At 51.4% G+C, this 19,507-nt stretch overlaps 1 protein-coding gene across 2 annotated transcripts in view; it reads right to left on the reverse strand.

Moving 5' to 3' along the window:
- Positions 1–296: 296 nt before the first annotated feature.
- SLC25A22 (solute carrier family 25 member 22) overlaps positions 297–19,507 on the reverse strand; it is a 42,685-nt gene continuing 23,474 nt past the window's right edge. For both annotated transcript variants that reach the window (XM_067295972.1, XM_013955204.2), the window contains exons 4-10: positions 15,596–15,651; positions 11,377–11,467; positions 5,218–5,336; positions 3,874–4,033; positions 3,533–3,687; positions 2,544–2,619; positions 297–2,380 (exon numbers count right to left, since the gene is read on the reverse strand). In XM_067295972.1, the coding sequence (XP_067152073.1) occupies positions 2,227–2,380; positions 2,544–2,619; positions 3,533–3,687; positions 3,874–4,033; positions 5,218–5,336; positions 11,377–11,467; positions 15,596–15,651 (811 nt within the window). In that variant the 3' untranslated portion in view covers positions 297–2,226. The remainder of the gene's footprint in view (positions 2,381–2,543; positions 2,620–3,532; positions 3,688–3,873; positions 4,034–5,217; positions 5,337–11,376; positions 11,468–15,595; positions 15,652–19,507) is intronic.

Consider the following 19,507-nt stretch of genomic DNA (forward strand, 5'->3'; position numbering starts at 1 on the left):
AGGATTTCAGCTGCGTTCTCGGCTCACTGACTGCTGTTGAAGGGCAGAGGGTGCCTTCCCTGCACTTCAGCTCTTAACTGCAGCAAGGTTTCCTCTGAAAGGTCCCCAGCGCTCAGTGGGCCCTGGAGCAGGGGGCCGCAATACAACCCCAGGTCAAAGCACATAAGGCCACATGGAAAACCCTGTTTTTACTTGCAGGGTTTCTTTCAGGGGCCTTCTCTGTAAATCACAAAGCAGCAAGTCTGCTATTAAAAAAACAAATCAAAAAAACAAAACAAAAAACCAAAAACCCCACGCACCTTAAAAAAAACACTTTCTTTTAATCCACCTAAGGAGATCCAGAGCAAGAGCAGCATCACAGCACTACACACGTCACAGAGAGCTGGCCGAATCGGAGAGCGGCGCTGCACAGATTCCTTCCCAGATACACACCAAAGTCATTAAAAAAAAAAAGTGATTCACATAAGCAAAGTGACAAGTTACAAACCAGCCATAGAACAACTTTTTCTAAGAGAAAAGGGACATATCTAGGAAGAAGGTCCTTGACATACAGGTTTTGGGGGAAAAAAAAAAAAAAGTTGAAACAGATTTTTTTCAACATTAAAAACACTGATTTCTTTTTAAATTAATTTAAATATACATCTGAAACACAAACACCAAGCAAGTGAAGAGAAGAAGGAATGAAAGTGAATTTGACCAGTTTAATTGAAACACCAAAGTTGGGTGGATTGCACCAAATGGAATAAATAATGGAGAAGACCACGCTGGGTTTGTAGATCTCGCGCTTAGGATAATTTAAACTAGAATTAAGAATACAGCCAAAGAGAGTATTTAATGAGTAATTTCTTCAACGAGTGATTTTTTGGCTGGCCAACATCCCTTTGACAGAAAGGGCTGTAAGTGTGGATTTGCCCCCTGCCACCCAACCCAACCGTCACTACCCCAGAGCGAGCGGGACGCTGAATTTTGGCAATCTGGAGGACTCGCTCCTGCGATTGCACATTTGCGAGCGGCTCCTCGCTCGGGGTGCAGGAAACCTCTGGCCTCGTCACTACTGGCCAGCTCCAAACGCCCGTTCCAATGTCAAAGCAAAACCAGACCCAGCCCATGCGAGGTGAAAGCAAAAGCGGAGCGTTTCTAGCGCGTCTCCCAGCCTTCGGGCCCCGGGGATGGCGCCTCCGTCTGCTCTCCTCTCCTCTTCCCTCCCCGCGAGCCAGGCAGCGAGCGCAGGGAGACGAGGGAGCCATCGAGGGCCGGGCCAGAAGACACAGCTAACTGTATGCCCGCTGCGGCAACCGCTTTCTGCCTCTGGGCCGGGCAGGCTGAAGGAATGTAAGTGGTTTCTTTTTGTTTGGTTTCCCCCCACCCTACATCTCCTATATTAAAAAAAAAAAAAAAAAAAAGTTGATCCCAAGTTCCTCTCCCTTCCCTGCCCACAGCTGAGCAGTGAAGCACCTCAGGACATTCATGAGGTCCCACAGACATGGTCCCTGCAGAGCAGATGCCTTGTCTCTGCACCTCACCTGGACGCGCCTGTGACACCTAGTTAGGAGGGAAGTCCCTTTGCTTTAAAACAAAAGTAATCACAAAAACAACAGCAATGATCCCCTTTCCTTTCCTCTGATCTCCAGGGAGTTCACCTAAGTCCAGCTTGTCTTCGAGCGAGGGAGCAGGGAGGGGTGAAGGCTTCCAGGCCAAGGAACTTGGCCAGATCCAGCATCTGCCCCCGCTCCCTGGGCGATGCAGGGCCTCCCTCGGTGAGTGCCCCACGGCCTGGGGCCCAGACCCTGAGGAGGGCCGAGTCCTCCTCGGACAGCTGATAACCCCGGGGAGGGCAAGAGGGCTGAGATGGAGGAGGGCTCAGGTTCTTTCTTTCCCATCCCTCTTCCCTGCCAAGGCTGGGAGGAGACCTCTGGGGCTGCAAGCCCAGTCTGTGCTTACCAGTGTCCTCAGGAATGACAGTTAAAAAAACAAAATAAAAAAAAGGGAAAAATGATATGCATAACTAGGTATTGTCCTTGGGAGGAGCGGGAGGGGGCCAGCTCCAGCTTGGGACGGAGAAGGGACTCTCCCTCCCCGCCTTGGCTCGTCTGGAGACCATGTCCCCTCGGCATTCCCGCGCAAACCCTTTGTGCTGTTGCTCTGACACCAATCGACACGGATGACGGACACGGGGATGGACTCGGCACGGCAGCGGGCGGGCAGGCACACACAGGCACGCCAGGGCTAGGCCCGGTGCTTCGGGAGCAGGTCCAGGAGGAACTCTGCGATGCCAATGAAGTAGACTACTTGTGCAATGCCAAAGAGGGGAGCGATGACCAGGGCTCGGCAGTACGCCCCTTTGAAGAAGGCTGTGGGCCCTTCTTTCTGCCAGATCTTCCTGCGGAGAGACAGCACAGACAGCTCAGCGTCCAGCCCACCCCCCTCTATATGTAGATATATCGCTGTATTTAGATACATTTATAAACACACAACAGGTCTGCAGCGGGCAGCAGCAGAAGCTGTACATGGGATTTGCCAGCCCGCTTTGTGCAGAGTCTTACTTGGTGCAGTCCAGGATTCCCGAGTACGTGTCCTCGTTTACGCCTCTCTGCAAGGACTGCAACCGCGTCTTGATCACTGGGAAGGAAGAGAGAAGAGAGACAGCGGTGAGCAGAGGGTCTGGCCTCCCACCACAGTCACCAGCTGCTGAGCACCCTCCTCAGCCGGCAAGAGTCGCTTGGGAGCGACACCTTGACACACAGTCACACCGAGATCACCAGGAACGCAGACTGTTTTCACATGGTTATCAGCAAAACAGGGGAAAACCAACCCATTCCTTTACAAAAGGATAAAAGAAAAACACAACCACCCAAAAACTAACCAACCCTCTCCCCTCACTTCAATCAAGGCTTTCAAGGCTGATCTAGCTTTAAACGCTTCCAAAAATTCAGATAGCTTTCCGTAAAGTGGAAGCTGATTTTCAAATGCTAAGCCCTTTCTGGAAAAGCAGCTTGAATGATCTAAAATACATATAATTGGTGCTACTCTTCAACTTCTTCACACCTTGAAGTAGAAGCATGTGTAGTGGTGGGGACAGAGGAGCTACTTTCTGGTGGTTTTCAGAGCAAGGACACCAAGTGGTGGTATTTAAGGCAGCTGCTGTGGAGTAGAAGACCCAGCCACAGCTCTGAGGCTCCCCCCGATTGTAGGTGACCTTACACGTGTGTGTAAACACTCTACATACGATCACTCCACACACAAACATGCCCTTTTCAGAGGCGTGTTCGCAGCCATTCCTGGTGCAGGATGCGGGTTTCACCTCTACCCGACTCACTTAGTGAAGACCACAAATATCTGCGTAAGCAGTGGCTGAGGTTAAAGCTCAGCTGAAGGCAACACTTCTGGGCTGGGGGGAGCTCGGGGCTGAGCTCCCCTCCTGTACCTCCCTCTGAGCTGCAAAGAGGCTGGCACGGTCACCTCCTCCTCGCCCAGCCTACCGAGGCCCCTCAACTGCCACCACTCAGTGCTGGGCCACCAGCACAGGACTCACCGTCACACGGGTTGACGGCCACAGCAGCCGTACTGCCGGCCAGACACCCGGAGAGGAAGGACACGTAGAACGGGGCCTTGACGTCGGGGTCCTTCTGGCCCAGTTTGTTCAGGTTTGCAAACAGTGGGAAGTAAACGATGGAAAATGGGACATCTCTGCGGCGTGGGCGGAAGAAGGAGAGAGGACAAAGATGAGCGAAGCCAGTGTGGGACATGCGCATGCAAACAAAATAAAAACAGACATATACCCCACCAAGTCAACACTTCCTTTTCACCCTCACTCCCTTGGGTGATCAGTCCCTTAGGTCCCTTGTAGGACCAAGGGTGCTGGTGCTGTCCTACCTCAGCAGCGTGGCTCCCAGGCCCTTGTAGAGCCCCGCGATGCCTTTGCTCCGCAGCAGCTCCCTCGTGATCTGCGTCGCGGTAGTGCGTGCTTCCACCACTGGCTCCGCCGCCCCTGCCGCGGCCGAGAGCTGGGCCGCCATCAGCTTCTTCTGCGCCGCTGGGGAGGAGACAGAGAGTGCCGGTCTGCAAGGTGCTCAACAGCGTTTCCATCGCAGCCTGACGCCCAGGATGGGACAAAGAGGCAAATCTCCGAGTGCACCAAAACCAAGAGACGCACTCATCGCACAGCCAGGTACCCTGCCGGCTTTTATCCCTCAGCCAGAGGCAAGCCAGCGCGTCCCGTGCTCGGAGCCGGCTGTTCACGTGCCGCAGCTACACTCTCCTGTCTGACCATTTTTACTGAGGTGAAGCCACCGGTCACGCGCAACCTCTGCAGTGCGGAGAGGAGCCGCCACGATTAGGCATTAAAGAGAGGGCTTCCTTCCAGCTACATCCCTGAGCTCAGCATAAAAAGCTAAGGATACCCATAAATAAGGGAGGTTCAACACTTCTGTTCTTTACACCCTTCCCTCAAAAACAACCAATAACTCAGGTTGTTCCTCGGTTGCACCAGGGACACTAGACTTGTACACATGACCTGGTTACTCCCAGGAGCCTTTTCAAACCCTGATGCATTTCTGCTCTTTGGCCAGAAGATGGAGAGCACATCAACCTGTAGTGATCCTCCGGCTGCTGCGGGGACACGGCAGGTCCTTTGCCACACAGAGAACAGGCTGCTCACAGCAGCAACAACCTCTTCTGAACCCTCAAACCGCGGCTTAATTCCTTCAACCGTTTCAAAATAATACACACAAAGAGGATAAGGACTGCATTAAAAACAGCAAAGAGGAAAGAAAAGCAAATCCGTGATTATTTAGGAATGCCACATCAGAGGAGGGATTAGAGGGCAAATTGGCCTGCCTGTTTGCCAGAGTTTCGGAAGGGCCACCAACATGGTACCTAATCCCTTTTGGACTGTGTGCAGTTGAGTTTTAATCACTCATGAGCTGAACACGCAGTCATCTCTTCCAGCTCTCTCTCCCCTCCACCACCTGCATTTGCTGCTTCACTCACCAAGCCTATTGCTTTGAGCAAAAATCACCTTTGGCAACCAGAAGAGCCTCCTGGCAAGGCCAGATGAGCAAAGGGAGGGGGAACGAGCTGGGAAGAGAAGGAGAAACTTCTGCCACAGCCTAAGGCACCTCTGACTTGGGGCACGGAGGAGAAAAAAGGGTTTTTTACACTCATTCCCTCCCCTTCTTCCCCCGCCTCTGTCCCCAAGAGAAGAGGAGCACAAGGTACCGATTCGGCCCGCGTCCTGCAGCTGGATTTTGAGCATCTCCATGGGGGTGGTGACAATCACCTGGCAGGTGCCGGCACCGCAGCCTGCCAGCATCTCCCGCAGCAGCGTCAGCTTTTTCCTGCCCGGGAAAAGAGAGAGAAGGAGAGAGGGAGTCAGTCAGAGGAGGTGGCCTGGACCCCAGCTTTGTGGCATCCCCTCCCCTTCCCCCCCCCCTTTTTTTTTTTGGCACTGCTTTTCGGCTTTGGGCATCTTCTGCCTCCCTGCACCGCAGAGCGGGGCTTGCCAGGGCGCGCTCTCACACCCCGAAACGCAGCAGCCGATAGCTGCGACCAGCAACTCCCCTCCCCTCCCTCCCCGAGCCAGCAACAGCACGGCCACAGGATTAAAAAGGGGGGCTCAGGGTGCAAATGCTCAGAAGGACTCAATTTTCAAGAACTGGTGAGCTCTCACCATGTAAAAAAAAATCTCACTACAGTCTTTAGATTGTCACACCTGGTATCAGAAATTGCTGACTTGATTTAAACAAAAAATAAATAAAAATAAAGGAGAAAAGCTATCATAAGCAAGCATCTTCATAAAGCTTTCTGTCAATGTTTTGGGCCTCAGATTTGTTTGCTCTTAAAAGGAGGGGAAAAAAAGTGTATTTAATCACACAGCCAGAGGGTAGACAGCCTCTTTCTTTTTGTTCCAAATGCAATCCCCTCAAAAGTGTTATTTTCACTCCTCCCACCCCCACTCCTGCAGCAAAATTTCACCTTAAGTTATTCTACGCGAGTCCCCGCACTACCGCAAGGACACGCGCTACCCCCTCGCAGGAAGCCAGCCCCGCTCCCCTCCTGCGGGCACGAGACGCAGGCGCGCAGCCCGCCGCAGCTGGGGCCGCGCGGGTTTGCCTGCCCTTCGCGGGCCACCCCGGCTCCCCGAAACCCCCCTCGCCCCGCGCGCCAGCTGGGCTCCCCCCTCGCCTGCCCCGCGGAGGGTATCAGAGCGGGGGATTAGAGGTGCAAAGTCGCAGCGGGGATTACCAGGGACTAAATATAGCGCTCTCCTCTGCGGCTGCCTGAAGGCAGGAATATCCGAAAGATCAGAGGAGTTTTAAACTGGTTCGTCTCTAGATGACAGAAACGGTTTAAATATTAGAGCGACGCAGGCCTTATCCTCAGTAGCTGAAAAACTGGCACATCTCAACTGACTTTAAAAGGTATGGCACCAGCAGGGATCCGGTCCTATGAATGCAGATGCTGTCCTTTATCACAGCAAGAGGGTATTAAATATAAAAAATATATACAATAGCTCCAAGTTCTGCACTGGTCAAAACCTGTCATTCAACTTTTTTAACTGACATGCAATTAAGTTGGTGAAAAATCTGCAATGTTAAAGGGAAGGAGAAAATAGTCATATTGCATTGAAACTGAGTTTCAAACTAGGGATGAAAAATAAGACAAAGTAGGGGGAATCAACGCAAAAGAACTAAAGATTTATGGAGAGCTGTTCAAGAGCAATGCATCAGTCCAAAGTTAGGACCTCTACAAGCATTGATATACTGCTGTCATATGGGAGTAGAGCAGGATTTCTAAAAAGTTTCTGACAAGTGTTGACCCCCTAGGAGCTGCCTGTGCTTGGCGAGGGACTAAAACCAGCCATTCTGGAATAGGCATGACATAAGGTTTCCAAAGGCAGGAAAACGTTCGCTTAAGGAACCACCCATACAAAGCCATATGTTCCAATTTGCACGTCTGCTTTGTAAAAGCCAACCAGGTGAGGGACCCCCAGCCCCCCGGCAAGGCTGCTCGCACCCTCTTCGTGCTGCCCAAGAGATCACCATCCTCAGCGCGCTCATCAAATGCCCACTGCCTCCGGCTGGTCGATCCAGCAGATTGTAGGAGGCTCCCAAAGAGTTTCGGGCCAAAGGAAGCCAGCTGGCTTATAACAATTTAAACAGCAGCCCTTCGACATGTGCTTGGGGACCGACACACTGCAGAGCAGGGCAGCCCAGCGGCGGCCAGACGGGGACGTGCTCACCAAGCGTCCCCCAGGGAGGGCTGGATCCTCCTACCTACAAATCACAGGGGGTCAGATGCGAGTTATCGGCACTAAAGAAGTGTCTGGACATCCCTGCTTGTCTCTGGGAATATGGGCTGCTATTTCTCTTCTCTGAGGAAAGCCAGAAATGGTGGGGGGGATGGGGGGAGGGAAGAAAATTTGCTGGTATCAGCAAAGAAACAATGCAAAAGTGCTGGTCTTGCTAGGGAGCAGGGCTGCTGAGTCAGCGGGTTGCCAGCCTTTGCTCCAGAACAGCAAACAAAATGAAGGTCAAGATTAAAGAGGGCAGGAGAGGTAAGGGAATTGCCACAATAACACACCTCGGAGAGGAGCGGCAGGAAAGTCATCTAGGGACCTTGGAGATCTTTTAAGAGCAAGAAATCCCTTTTAAAACAAGCCATGAGACACTTTTTACTGCAACCAAGGCCGAGTATTTAACCAAAAACCTGAAAAATGAGCAACAAAACCTGGCAAACACACACCAAATACAACAGCTGTCTGGCACTCAACAATTTAGAGATAACCATGAAACCCGGTAGGACACTTTAAAGGAACCAGTTTATAAGAAGTGCGTAAGGCAGGATGGGACAGCCAGCACAAGCACCCCAGGAACGAGGACCTGCATCAAGACTCCTCTGCAGGTCACCTCTTCTGCTTGTTGCTCTGGGAACTGTACAGACCATCAAGCCAAAATAATCACAGGACCATACTAGACCTAACGCCTTTCCCAGTCAGTGACACAGGGTGTCCTTTAGATTTTTCAGTATTCAGTTCTCCTCCACGGCACAGCAAGGGGGTTGGCACTGTTAATACAACTCACCAGGGCCTCCTCGTTCCTAACCAGCCAGGACAGCATGGGAGGACCAACACAGTAAGTCTCATTTCCTCCAAAAACAAGAAGTTCAAGCAGTAGGTCATCATACTGCTCTCGCCAGTGAATGCACACCCTTGCCGTGCCAAAAGGAGTGGGAAAGCGCTGTGCAAGGGGGACCGCCCACCCAGGTGGGTCCCAGGGCATGAGGGGACTGCAGGAACCGAGATCCCCAGATGCAGGGAGGTGAGGATCCCACAGGGGTATCAGGTCCCACCTGAGGTCCCGTTGCCCCAGGACACTGCCTCCAGGAGCATCCAAGAGCTCAGCCAGGGAAAAGTTAGCCCACCACAGACCTGTAGTGATAAATCCCAAATTGCTCTTCCAGCAATTTTCAGCCCGGAGCTTCCTATGTTGCAGGTGTTGGCCTTTTGGAAGTGGGATTTAGGCCACGTCTTTTCTAGCAGTTTAAAAGGAGATTCATTTCAACACTGAGATTCTCAAAGGTAAAAAAAAAATAAAAATAAATAATAATAATAATAATAATAATAATGCACACTAGAGGTTGTTGCATAACTTCAGCCTATTTTGGGTCACGTTGGATTTGCCACATTCTCTCCTGATCACACATGCTTCTTCCACTTGTATGTGGAGCATAGGCTCAGCAAATTTTAATCAGCAAATACTGATAAAACATGTGCATTTTATCAGACAAGGATCTCCAATTCATATTGGACGTATTTCAAGACAAGCACTGGAAGCTTAGCAATGAAGGCGTTCAAAGTCAAACAGATCTAGGAGACCTTTGCAACTCTTTGAGCCAGAAAAGCACTGGAGCTGGCTACAGTCACATCCTTTGGGATGCTGGTCTACGAGCACGGCATACTGCGAACGCACAGCAGATAACCTGGCTTGTGCAGGAAGGACTCTGGGCAAGCTGAAGCAAGGTCTTGGGAGCCACACGTCCGCACCATGAAAAAGCAGCCCCCAACCTTACCCTGAGCCCAACTCCCTCAGCAGCGCTTCACACCATTTAACACCTTGGCTGTTGCAGTTACACACCCAGAAATGAAAGCGCACTGATGTGCCAGGCAGCTTGAATCTTCTCCTTTCTACCCCAAGGCTATTTTGCTGTTCATGCCTATTTTTTGACTGCAGCTGTGGAATAGGTACCCAGCCTTATGACATGTCAGTAGGTATGCGCCACGTTTCGCCTTGGGCAAAAGGAGAGGCATTTGGATTCGAGCACTCCTAATCCTGCCCCATCTCATGTCAAAAACAGGGGAAGAAGGGACAGAAGTGTCTCAAGGGAGAAGCCTGCCGTTGCAAGCAGCTTGGAAAGAGGGACCAAGAGCACGGCGAGCCCTTGGGGATGGACACACAGCTCTGCAACCTGGTCAGAGGGCCCCTCACTGTCACTCCAGTTTGCCATGCGTGCTGCACGTGGGAGAAGATCCTGTGAGCTACCAAAGACACAGCAGTGGCATGCAACAGGCACAACCCCTCCAGCAGGTTATGTTTGCCACCCCATGGCCTGCAGGTTCCCAAGCACGGGGGGAAAAGGATGCCAAGACAAGCAGCTGCCCTGCTGTTTTTAAGGATCCTCGCGCTCACTGGTGATGCCACTGCCTTCTCAGCCACCCTCTGCCTCCCAAGCACTAGACAAGGTCCTAGCAGGCACAGCACCTTTCGCTACACCCAATTTGAGGGCCTACACTAGGCACAGCCAACCTGCAAAGCACTTTCTTTCCCATCACATCTTGGAGTGCTGTTTCTACCTAGAAATACCTTAAACTGCCTGTCACCACAGTATCGTGCAGTACGTGCAGGAGCTCTACTACCGGGCATGTAGCTTTTTAACAGCTGAAGCATCAAAGCAGCAGTTGCTCCTCCAGAAGACCAGATGCATCGCAACGCTGGTCCGATTTCTTCCACGGGTCAGTCTTTCAACAAACTGGGGGTACAAGGTCTGACAGCTTGGCACCCTTTCCTTCTTTTTCCCTGTACAACCTACTAAGCCCTCACATTGTAGGTGTCGGCAAAGAGCTAGCAGTGCTCTTGGCTACTGCAGAAGCCCAGGGCCCGCTGCACTGTCACTGCTGCTGGGATCAGACCCACTGCTTGGAAGAAGCAAGGAGCAGTGAGGACATCATCACCTCCCACCGTCTGCGCGAGTACAGAAGAGACACTATTTGAAGAGACAGAAAAATCACAAACAGCTGCAAGCTGATGAGTCACACAGACATATGTTAGCTGCTGCTTTAAAAGACTCCAGAACAAAAGGAGTGAGGTACATGAAAGGCCCAGATCCTCAACCTGTGTAAATCAGCAAACTCCACTGAAGTTGTCGACCCACTCTGATCTGCAGCAGCTAAGACTCAGGTGGGATGCTATGGGGAGCCAGCATATCAAATAACCATTGCAGAGCTTTACGTTTGCAGCGATGTTCTACCCCAGCACTACCGGTGGTAAGAGTTAGGATCATCTCCCAAGCCGGCTGTTTTCTAACTGCTGGGGACCAGAGTCAGTGCCCTTGTTGGACCCCTCACTGGCTGTCACTGGAGAGCGGTCTCGGTCTGAATGGAAACACAAGTGTCCCCTGAATTGCAGGGGAAACGCCTTGGTGAAAACAGTATTAGCTATTCACGGTCCAGCTTGGTGCTGCCAAACTAGCGCCTTTCTCTGGCATTTAATTCACATGGAGCAACCCCCATCCCCAAAGTAAACAGACAATTTTATTCCTTCAGCATTTACACACAGATCCGCTGCTGAGCAACACTGCAAGTGCCATTTGTCAATGCAGATTCGTTCTCCACCTCTTCTCACCTCTCTGAAATAATTTCCAAGTTACAAAAGCACAAAAGGGTGCTAAGTTTGGGATCTACAGAACGTGACTCACCATCTGTTCAAGCTACAATCTCTGAAAAGCCAGAAAGAGCCAAAGAGCACCCAATGGGAAGCTGAGGACGAGGTCCTCCCAGCAGCTGTCTGAGCAGAGAGCAGTGCCATTGGGTTCCTCCTCAAATACTTTGCCTGCAAAGTCTGGATCTCTTAACCTTGGCTTAGATCTAGGGCTATTTTTAGAAGCTTGAAAAAGCTGTCCTACAGTGAAGTGCTTTTCACTTCCAGTTTTAGACATCATATCCTTAGCTTGAATGTAATCACCAGCTGAGCATTTCAAGAACAACTAACGTTCCAGTCATCCCATCGCCCTATTCTGCTTTTGCCCTGTCACCTCACCAGGCTTCTCCCAGGAGCCAGTGGCCTCAGCCCCGGGCGTTGTAGGTCTGCACCCACTACTCACCCATCTTTGGAGAGGTGATGCCGGAAGAAGTCATTGGCTGCTAGTTTGATGGCCTTCTCCGGCGTCACTAGGGTCAGGTTCACCGCAGCCCCTAGGGAAGGAAGAGACAAGACCACCACTGAAGGATGAGAATAAAGCACCCGTTAACTGGATCACTCGTGTGTCGTAACTCCTGCTCAAAACCAGGGACAAAGATGAGGGAGAGCTCCCGTTGCACCAAAGGAATTTAGAAACACAAAGCATCACTGGAAATTAATAGGATTTCTACTTCCCAACGCTTTGGGTTTTTGCAAACATCCCCTGACGTGTTTCAATTCCACTTGCACGAGGCTTTCTGTAATTTCTTTAGTTTCACTACTACCCCACCACCACCACCATGCATACATACATTCCCTTCTCCCACCCAAGGATGCACCCCTATGAATGCAGATCAGGCCTTCAAGAAAGGAGGACAAGTGGGATTAATAACCAGCGCCAGCTCCTTTAGGAGTATCTTGTGATACTGAGAGGCAGAAAATACCCCCTCTCCCCTTCTTGCTACTGCCCCAGCACCACCAAAACCACACACTGGTACTCTAGAAGAGCCAGAGCACTTGAAAGGCTTGGAGGCTGGCCCAAGTCAACTGGATCCTCTGCAGGGACTCCAGCCAGCTCTAAACCAGCCCTTTGGGTTAGGTGACTGCCTTCCTATTTCCCCACTGGGTGTCACCGGCAGAGCAGCCGCTCAGCTGGGCTGTCGAGCGGCTTTTTATCCACCCGGAGCTGCAGCATGCGCAAATTCCCCTGCAAGCATCTGGCCTAGGGTGGCTGCTTGCTGGGGACACGGGACGTAAACAAGCCCTCACTGCCACCTCCCACGGAGGTGCCCTTTTGTCAGGAGCAGCAAACGGCAAATCCCCACATTGTGCCTGGCACAATGAAAGGCCCGCACGGCCCGTTCCCCGCCGAGGGCCACTGAGGCCGGCGTTAGTGAAACACGAGGGCTTACGCGCTGAATGAATGGCTGTGTCTTTGGAAGAACAAGAAGGGAAAGAACAAAAAAACCCCAAACAAATTAAAAAAAAAGAGCACACCTGCTACTGCAACATCTGTGCAAAGGGTTCACTGAAAGAAAGAAAAAAAAAAAATCAAGCAAGAAAGGGAAGCGAGAAGTATGCTTCCATGTGCTGACGTCCTCCAGCAACTGAGGAGGCTTTCACATCCATTTTTTCCTCCAATTGCAAACAAAGTGGAAGGGAAAAAAAACCCACCATATACAGAGAAAAATTAACGAACCTGGGTTTTCTCCTACATCTTTGATATTTTCAGCAAAGCTGCTTAGCAGAGAATGGGTAATCCCTGTCCTCAATAATCCATAACAGCTTCAACTCACTGGAGGAAGAGAAATTAGATACTTCAGCTGTCGCCTGTATGCCTTCCAAGGTATTTTCTACCTTTTTACAAAACTTCATAGTTCTTAAAATTCTAGCTATGCCAATAAATATATTTCCCTAATGAAAACTAACCTTGGCCTATAGACAAAGCTATATGTACCTGAAGCAATGGCAGATGGGATCATAAGTGAAACAGAGTCAGGAAAGCAGAGAGCAGCGGGACAAGGCAGCGCCCGAGCCCGCGGGGGTGGCTTGGGGTTGCGTTTCTTGCTTTCGGCTGGGTTTAACACTTGCAGAAGTCAGAGCGCCCTGGGAGCACACTGACGTGCTTGGAGATCGCAGCCCCCAGCCGGGGAGAGAAAATATGCACAGACGAGCGCCGCAGGGCAAAGCCAAAGTGGGGCAGATGCCGCCACCACGCGTGCTGCTCCCTTTACCAGGTGGGAAAGGAGCACTGGCAAAATCGGTGCACTGCAAACATAACCACCTTGGCTATTAATAGGGTACGCTGCAACCTGGAAAACTTTGCATGACCCTGGCAGTCCCGGATAATTTTGGCAGGCAGCGTGTGAACCGGGAGATGACGTGGCAGGTATTATTAGCAGAGGCTGGGGAGGCTGCTGCTCTACTGTAGCACTGCGTTATGAATATATTTTGGGCAAGGTGCAGCTAAGCAGCAAAGTGCATTTGCCCAGCCTGGCCTAGTCCTTTGGCTGCTGACAGCTAGGCGAAATGGCTGGACTGCAGACAGCGTGTGCCTTTGAAGGATGTGTGCTTTCCTGGCCCGCAGATGGACTGTACCAGGTAGAAGGGAGTGTGGGCTCTCCCAGACACCCCTCCACCGGTGTCAGTGTAGTCCAGCGAGCCACAAGCAACCACAAATTCATTTGCCTGGCGCCACAGCTGATGGCAGCACACAGTCATTGCTTGAGCACAAGCAGGGTACACAGTACCACCCTGCTTTGAGACATCACTTCTAGCTAGCTATTACAGGAAAACGTAAGAAAACCCTCTCTTCCTTCCCCCAAACAAACTGAAGAATGTCCATAACTTTTGGGGAAGAGCTTGAGAGCGATGCTGGGATCACCTTACATGCTGTGCAGTTTGCTGTGCTACTCTTGCAGGACAGGGACTGGTGTGCCCACGTGCACTCCGTAATATATCATGGGACAATCTGAAGAGAAGCAGCCCATAAGCTCAGGTCTCTCTCCTGACAGTGCCGGGGAGCTTTTATTTGCACACGAAGGAGACCTGGAGTCACACAGCAGGAATGGCTGGACCTGAGCAGACCTCCTCTCTCCTCTGACAGAGGCCATGTGCCCTGCGGCAGGGACGACTGACCTCCACAAAAGAGCTGGAGCTACTCACAACCCCCCTATCGAAACCCAGCTCCCACTTCAAGAGGCAATCAGAGGTGACAAGCAGGTTTAAGCTGACACTAATCACAGGGTGGTGGCTTCGTTCCTCACTACAAAACACAGCAGCAGCCGACTTCTGGGAAAAAGCAAGGGAGAAAATGTTGCTGTTAGCACTGGGATGGAACCTGCCAGGGTTTTCCTCGGGGTTATTTGCCTTGTCTGCTCCCAGGAGAGCCGGCACAGAGTGGCCAATCCATTCCCAGCGTCCACTCCACTCCCCCGAAACGCCCACCAGCAAACTGGGCAAGAGACGCTGCCTCAGCGGCCAGCACCCGCTCCCACGAGAGCCAGCCCCAGCGGCAGCGTTCCCCCGGAGGCACTGGCAGGAGCCACTGCCAGCAGCGGAGGTCCCGCAGCTCCGGCCTCCCACTTGAAAAGGAAGCGAGGACTCATTTAATCACTGTTCTTTAATCAGACTTTCTCAAGAAGTGAATGCCACAAATAATGCTATCTGAACACTATCTGAACACTTCAGAGATAAAAACTGTATGTTCAGGCAGTTGCATACCAATGTATAAAAAGAAGCAGAGACCAAGTGTCAGCTAAACCAACTGGACTCTGCTGAAGGCCAAGAAGTTATTCCACATTTTCCATTACTATGAGAATAGTCAGAATTCGGCCTGCTATTCTTCTCCCTCCTAAACCTTTACGAACTTCCAAGGATTGTGTGTTTAAACTAGGAAAGGTGTCATTGTCAACTGAGGAACTCCCTGCTGCAAGAGACAGCAAGGGACCAGGAGATTTATTGCAGGTTAGTATATAATGATAAGGTAGCTGGAAGTCCAACATGAGCCAACCCCAATTTTTTTTTTGTCAGCCCCAAGGGAATCTCTTCTGTGGAAGGGTTTTTTGTTTTACTTTGTTTTTTCAAAGTAGCTTGTCTTAATACTTGCACAAAGCCTTGAGGTGTGCTTGAGCTAGCCAATTTTGGAGACAAGCTACCAACTAGATGGGGCAGGAGGCCTGACCACATTAGTGGTTCACGGGGGCTTTGACATAAATTAAATTATCAACTACAAAGCGCAGCACATCATAAGGTTTTCTACTGCCCCTCTGACAAAAGTTACTGTGTCCAGGATGGGAGAAATGCACCCACACACAGAGACCTGGAACAAGGTCCAGCAGCTTCATTTAAACTGCCAGTAAAAATGGACTTAAGTAAACCGCAAGGTTTATCACCAAAGCAGCCATGAGGAGGACTCAGGCCCTGGATGGCAGAGAGCTGAGCAGACACCTGGCAGAGAGTCTTTTTTCAGAAACTGCTACAGCTAGATACACTACAGCACCTCTGCCAACATCCCATGGGTCTAGGATATTTCTTTATCAGGCAGAGGATACGGGTTTTCTTTCCACTTACGCAGGCAGGGCCTCCGAAGCAAAAGTCAAGCAATGCCAGAGGAGCACGGTGCCTGACTCAGCTTTACTTACCCCTGTACATGCCAAAGTAGCCTTCTGACCGGATCGTTTTAATGAGGCAGTCGGACCTGCAAACCAAACAGAGAGAAATAAACCACAGGAGCTCAAAGGCAGGTGGGAGCAGAGAAAACAAAACAAATCTCTTGGAGGGGTTTTCATTTACAATCTGTCAGCAAACCCTGAGCTGAGAAGGGAACAGCATCAGCTGCTCAAAGTGCCATTGTTCAGGCTTGAGTCCGATTTCGGTCCCTAATTCACCGGGCTTTGAAACCCCTGGCTCACCCCACACGCACGCTGTCTGCTTTCTAAAAATACAAAAGGGAAAAATGTTACTGCGAGGGCTGTTTATCTAGGGTCCCCTGTGGCAAACGCACACGGGATGCTCTAACAATCATATTCCCACGTGTCTGTTTTTAAATCTGGCTCTGCAGAGGGGAAGGCGGGGGAGCAAAACCCCAAAACACTTGACTTACTCCATGAAATTTGACATAGGGCGCATAAACACTAGCTGACCTGAACACTCAGTCATCCATGACCTCCTACTAAGGTTAAAAGCACTTGCTTTTAACACAGACTCCCACTGCAGTCAACAAGCGTGGTCGTCCAAGGGAGGGAGCGCCCGAGGGAAGACCTGTCGCCCTCTTTGTTCTTAACTACATTTATTTTAAATTGGAAAACTCTGCAGAGCACCGGAATCGCTCAAAGCCTTTTCAGCACGCACTTCTGACGAAGGCGGATCTGCAGTTCAGGACGGCAGCGCAGATGCCGGGGCCAAGTTCCTCTCACCAGACCCCAGCCGCACGAAGCCTGCCCGCTGCCTAGGGATTGCTCCGCAGGTTTTTGGAAGGGGCAAGTGCTTGCCGTGGCTGGAGGGGAGGGGAGGGGTGCACATGCACCCCTGTGTACATAATTAAGGAACAAAAGGCTCTTTTTAGTAGTAATAAGGGAAGTGTAGCTGATTAGAACAAGAATACAATTCTGAGAGATCTGGCAATACAAGGAGAAATCTTCGTTTTTGCTCTGTAATAATGCTGAGGTGGGAGGGGAGAAAATACAGCCTTTTCTCAAGGACTTTTTGGCCAAGCAGGGTTTCTAGGGAAGTCTGCATCACTCACAAGGCCCCTGTCTCTGTGCCAGGACACCCCAACCTCTGGGACTCCAGCTTTCACACACTCCAGCACCGCTCCTGCAGCCAGCACATACCCATCTCTTCCTCGGCTATCCTTAGTGCCTTCCCCTTGTCTGTTGGGGCAGGACACAGGATGGCCCGGTGTTATCTGGAAGCCGTTACCACCATCACGTCCTTATCTCCGCTGGCCCCCAAAAGACTGCCCTCTTTCATCCATCCTGAACTCACCCCACCAGTCCAAGCTCACTTTCCCAACAGCTGCTGCCAGCATCAGAGCAGCATCTTCTGCAGGGCTTGTTGTTTTTCAGGCTTTGTCTCAGGCTCCTAGCAGGAGCCAGCTCAAAAACACTGGTAAAACCCCCATATTCCTCAACGGCATCTCATCACACAGCCCAGCCAGGCTCCGTTCTGCTCCAGAGCAGATCTGCACTCTCTTGCTGGAGATTAAAAGCCTCCCTCCTGCTGAGCCCCCTCCCAGAGCGAAGGCACCCTGGCATGGGGTCCCAGGGTCAGGGCCAACAAATCCCCCGTCCTGCTTCAATGCCAAGGGACCACTGCACACTGCGCTCTTCATCGCCGGCCACTCATCAGCAGGCAGGTCAGGGAAGAGATGCGAACCACAGCAGCGGCTGGAGCAGGGCACAACAAAAGCTAGACACGAGGTGAGGCAGGAGGCCGCATCCTGACAGCACACCCAGGCAACACGGGGAGCAGAGTGCTGTAAGTGTCAAGGGAAGCACCAGGCTGCTCCGGCAAGGCCAAGAACTACAACCTAAGCTCATACATAACTGCATGCCGCCAGCTAGAACGAGGAGGCCCAATAACTAGAACTATCAACATACTACTGCTGAACAAGAAGGTAGGAGGACAGGTCACAGGTCATCTTCAGTCCCTGCCCCTTCTCCCCACCTCAACATTATCAGCGCTTTTGGAAAACTAAGGCCTATTTCTGGTTCCTGTGACAAAGCATCTTCCAATCCCAGAGAGCAGACAAAACGGAGGAGAGCAGCTGATACGCCAGAGGGCTGTGCTGCCATTCAGAGGGACCTCAGCAGGCTGGAGAAATGTGCAGAGAGAAACCTCATGAAGTTCAACGCAGGGAAACGCCAAGACCTGGACCTGGGGAGGAATAACGCCAGGCACCAGTACAGGCTGATGCTGACCGCCGGGAGAGCAGCTCTGCAGAGAAGGACCTAGGAGTCCTGGTGGACATCAAGTCGACCAGCAATGTGCCCTTGTGGCAAAGGAGGCCAGCAGTATCCTGGCTGCATTAGGCAGAGGATTGCCAGGAGGTGGAGGGAGACGATCCTCCACCTCTACTCAGCCCTGGTGTGGGCACACCTGGAGTGCTGTGCCCAGTGCTGGGCTCCCCAGTACAAGAGAGACATGGACCTGCTGGAGCAAGTCTAGCAAAGGGCCGCTAAGATGATTAAGGGAGTGGAGCATCTCCCATACAAGGGGAGGCTGAGAGCGCTGGAATCGTTCAGCCTGGAGAAGAGAAGGCTCAGGGGCATCTTATCAACGTTTATAAATACCTGATGGGAGGGTGTAAAGGGGATGGGGCCAGACTCCTCTCAGTGGTGCCCAGTGACAGAATGAGAGGAAATGGGCACAAACCGAAATGCAGGAAATTCCGCTTGAACACAAGAAAACACTTCACTGTGTGGGTGGTTGAACACCCACAGAGAGGTTGTGGAGTCTCCCTCCTCGGAGATATTTAAAACCCAACTGGTTACAGTCCTGGGCAATCTGCTCTAGGCAACACTGCTTGAGCAGGGGGGTTGGACTAACTGATCTCCAGAGGTCCCTTCTAGCCACAGCTATTCTGTCATTCTGTGACCTAGTGGTAGGAGCTCTTGACCACTGCTGCAGCGGAGAGGAAAGCAGTGCAGGAAAGAGGCTGCTGAGGGACCATCATCACCCTTGTAGCTCAGCTCCTGGCCTGAGCTCTTCCTCAGCTACTGCTTGCAATGGCTGGGCTCACTGAGGCCAAGTTCACTTCCACTGCAGCTACAAGTGCAAACAAATCACTATCCAAAGAATCAGCACCATTTCACAGGTCTCCTCCAATTTCAAGTAGGTCCCAAAGTTGTCTCCAGCATAACATCTCTCTGCACAGCTCTGGGGTACCTCATCTCACCTTTCCTACCCAGGGCAAGCTTTGCCAACTGTGCTAAATCTAAGCCCATTAAAGAAGCCTTCTTCTTCGTGGTGTCCACTTCCTCGATGCGTAGATGAATGCAGAAGGCAAAGAGCTGTCTTTCTGTGCACGCATGCTCGTGCATTTATACATTTTAAAGGCAGTTCCATGGGTTTTGCTAACAAAAGGAGTGATCTGCAGAAATCCCCAAGGCTCTCTTTCATGCAGATCTAGCCCTGGAGACAGTGTTTCTATAGGAACCCAGCGAGTCTCTCCAGCTACCCCTTGCACATCTACTGATCATATTGCACCTCTCACATAAAGCAACACTGCCCCTGTAGTGTTGTGAAAGCACGCGCTGGGGGAAGAGCGGCGAACAAACACTCGCTGTCCTTATGGGCGAAAAGGAAGAACTACTCAGGGACAGTACTGAACTTCTTGCCCCTTTCCCAGAGAGACTATGCCACCCACACAACCACCACAGAACTGGGCAACAGCAGCTGTAGACACACTGACAGGAGTCTCTGTTCCAGCTCTGAACTTAAGAAGTGTGGCCAGAGCTCCAGCCTCCACCCAGGATTATCTCAAAGCGATGCTACCCGAGAGCATCGGTCTCCCTCACGCCTTGTGCTGTACCCAAAGTGCGCTGTACCCA

This window comes from Apteryx mantelli, chromosome 4, assembly GCF_036417845.1.
Source record: "Apteryx mantelli isolate bAptMan1 chromosome 4, bAptMan1.hap1, whole genome shotgun sequence".
In the NCBI taxonomy this organism is placed as follows: domain Eukaryota; kingdom Metazoa; phylum Chordata; class Aves; order Apterygiformes; family Apterygidae; genus Apteryx; species Apteryx mantelli.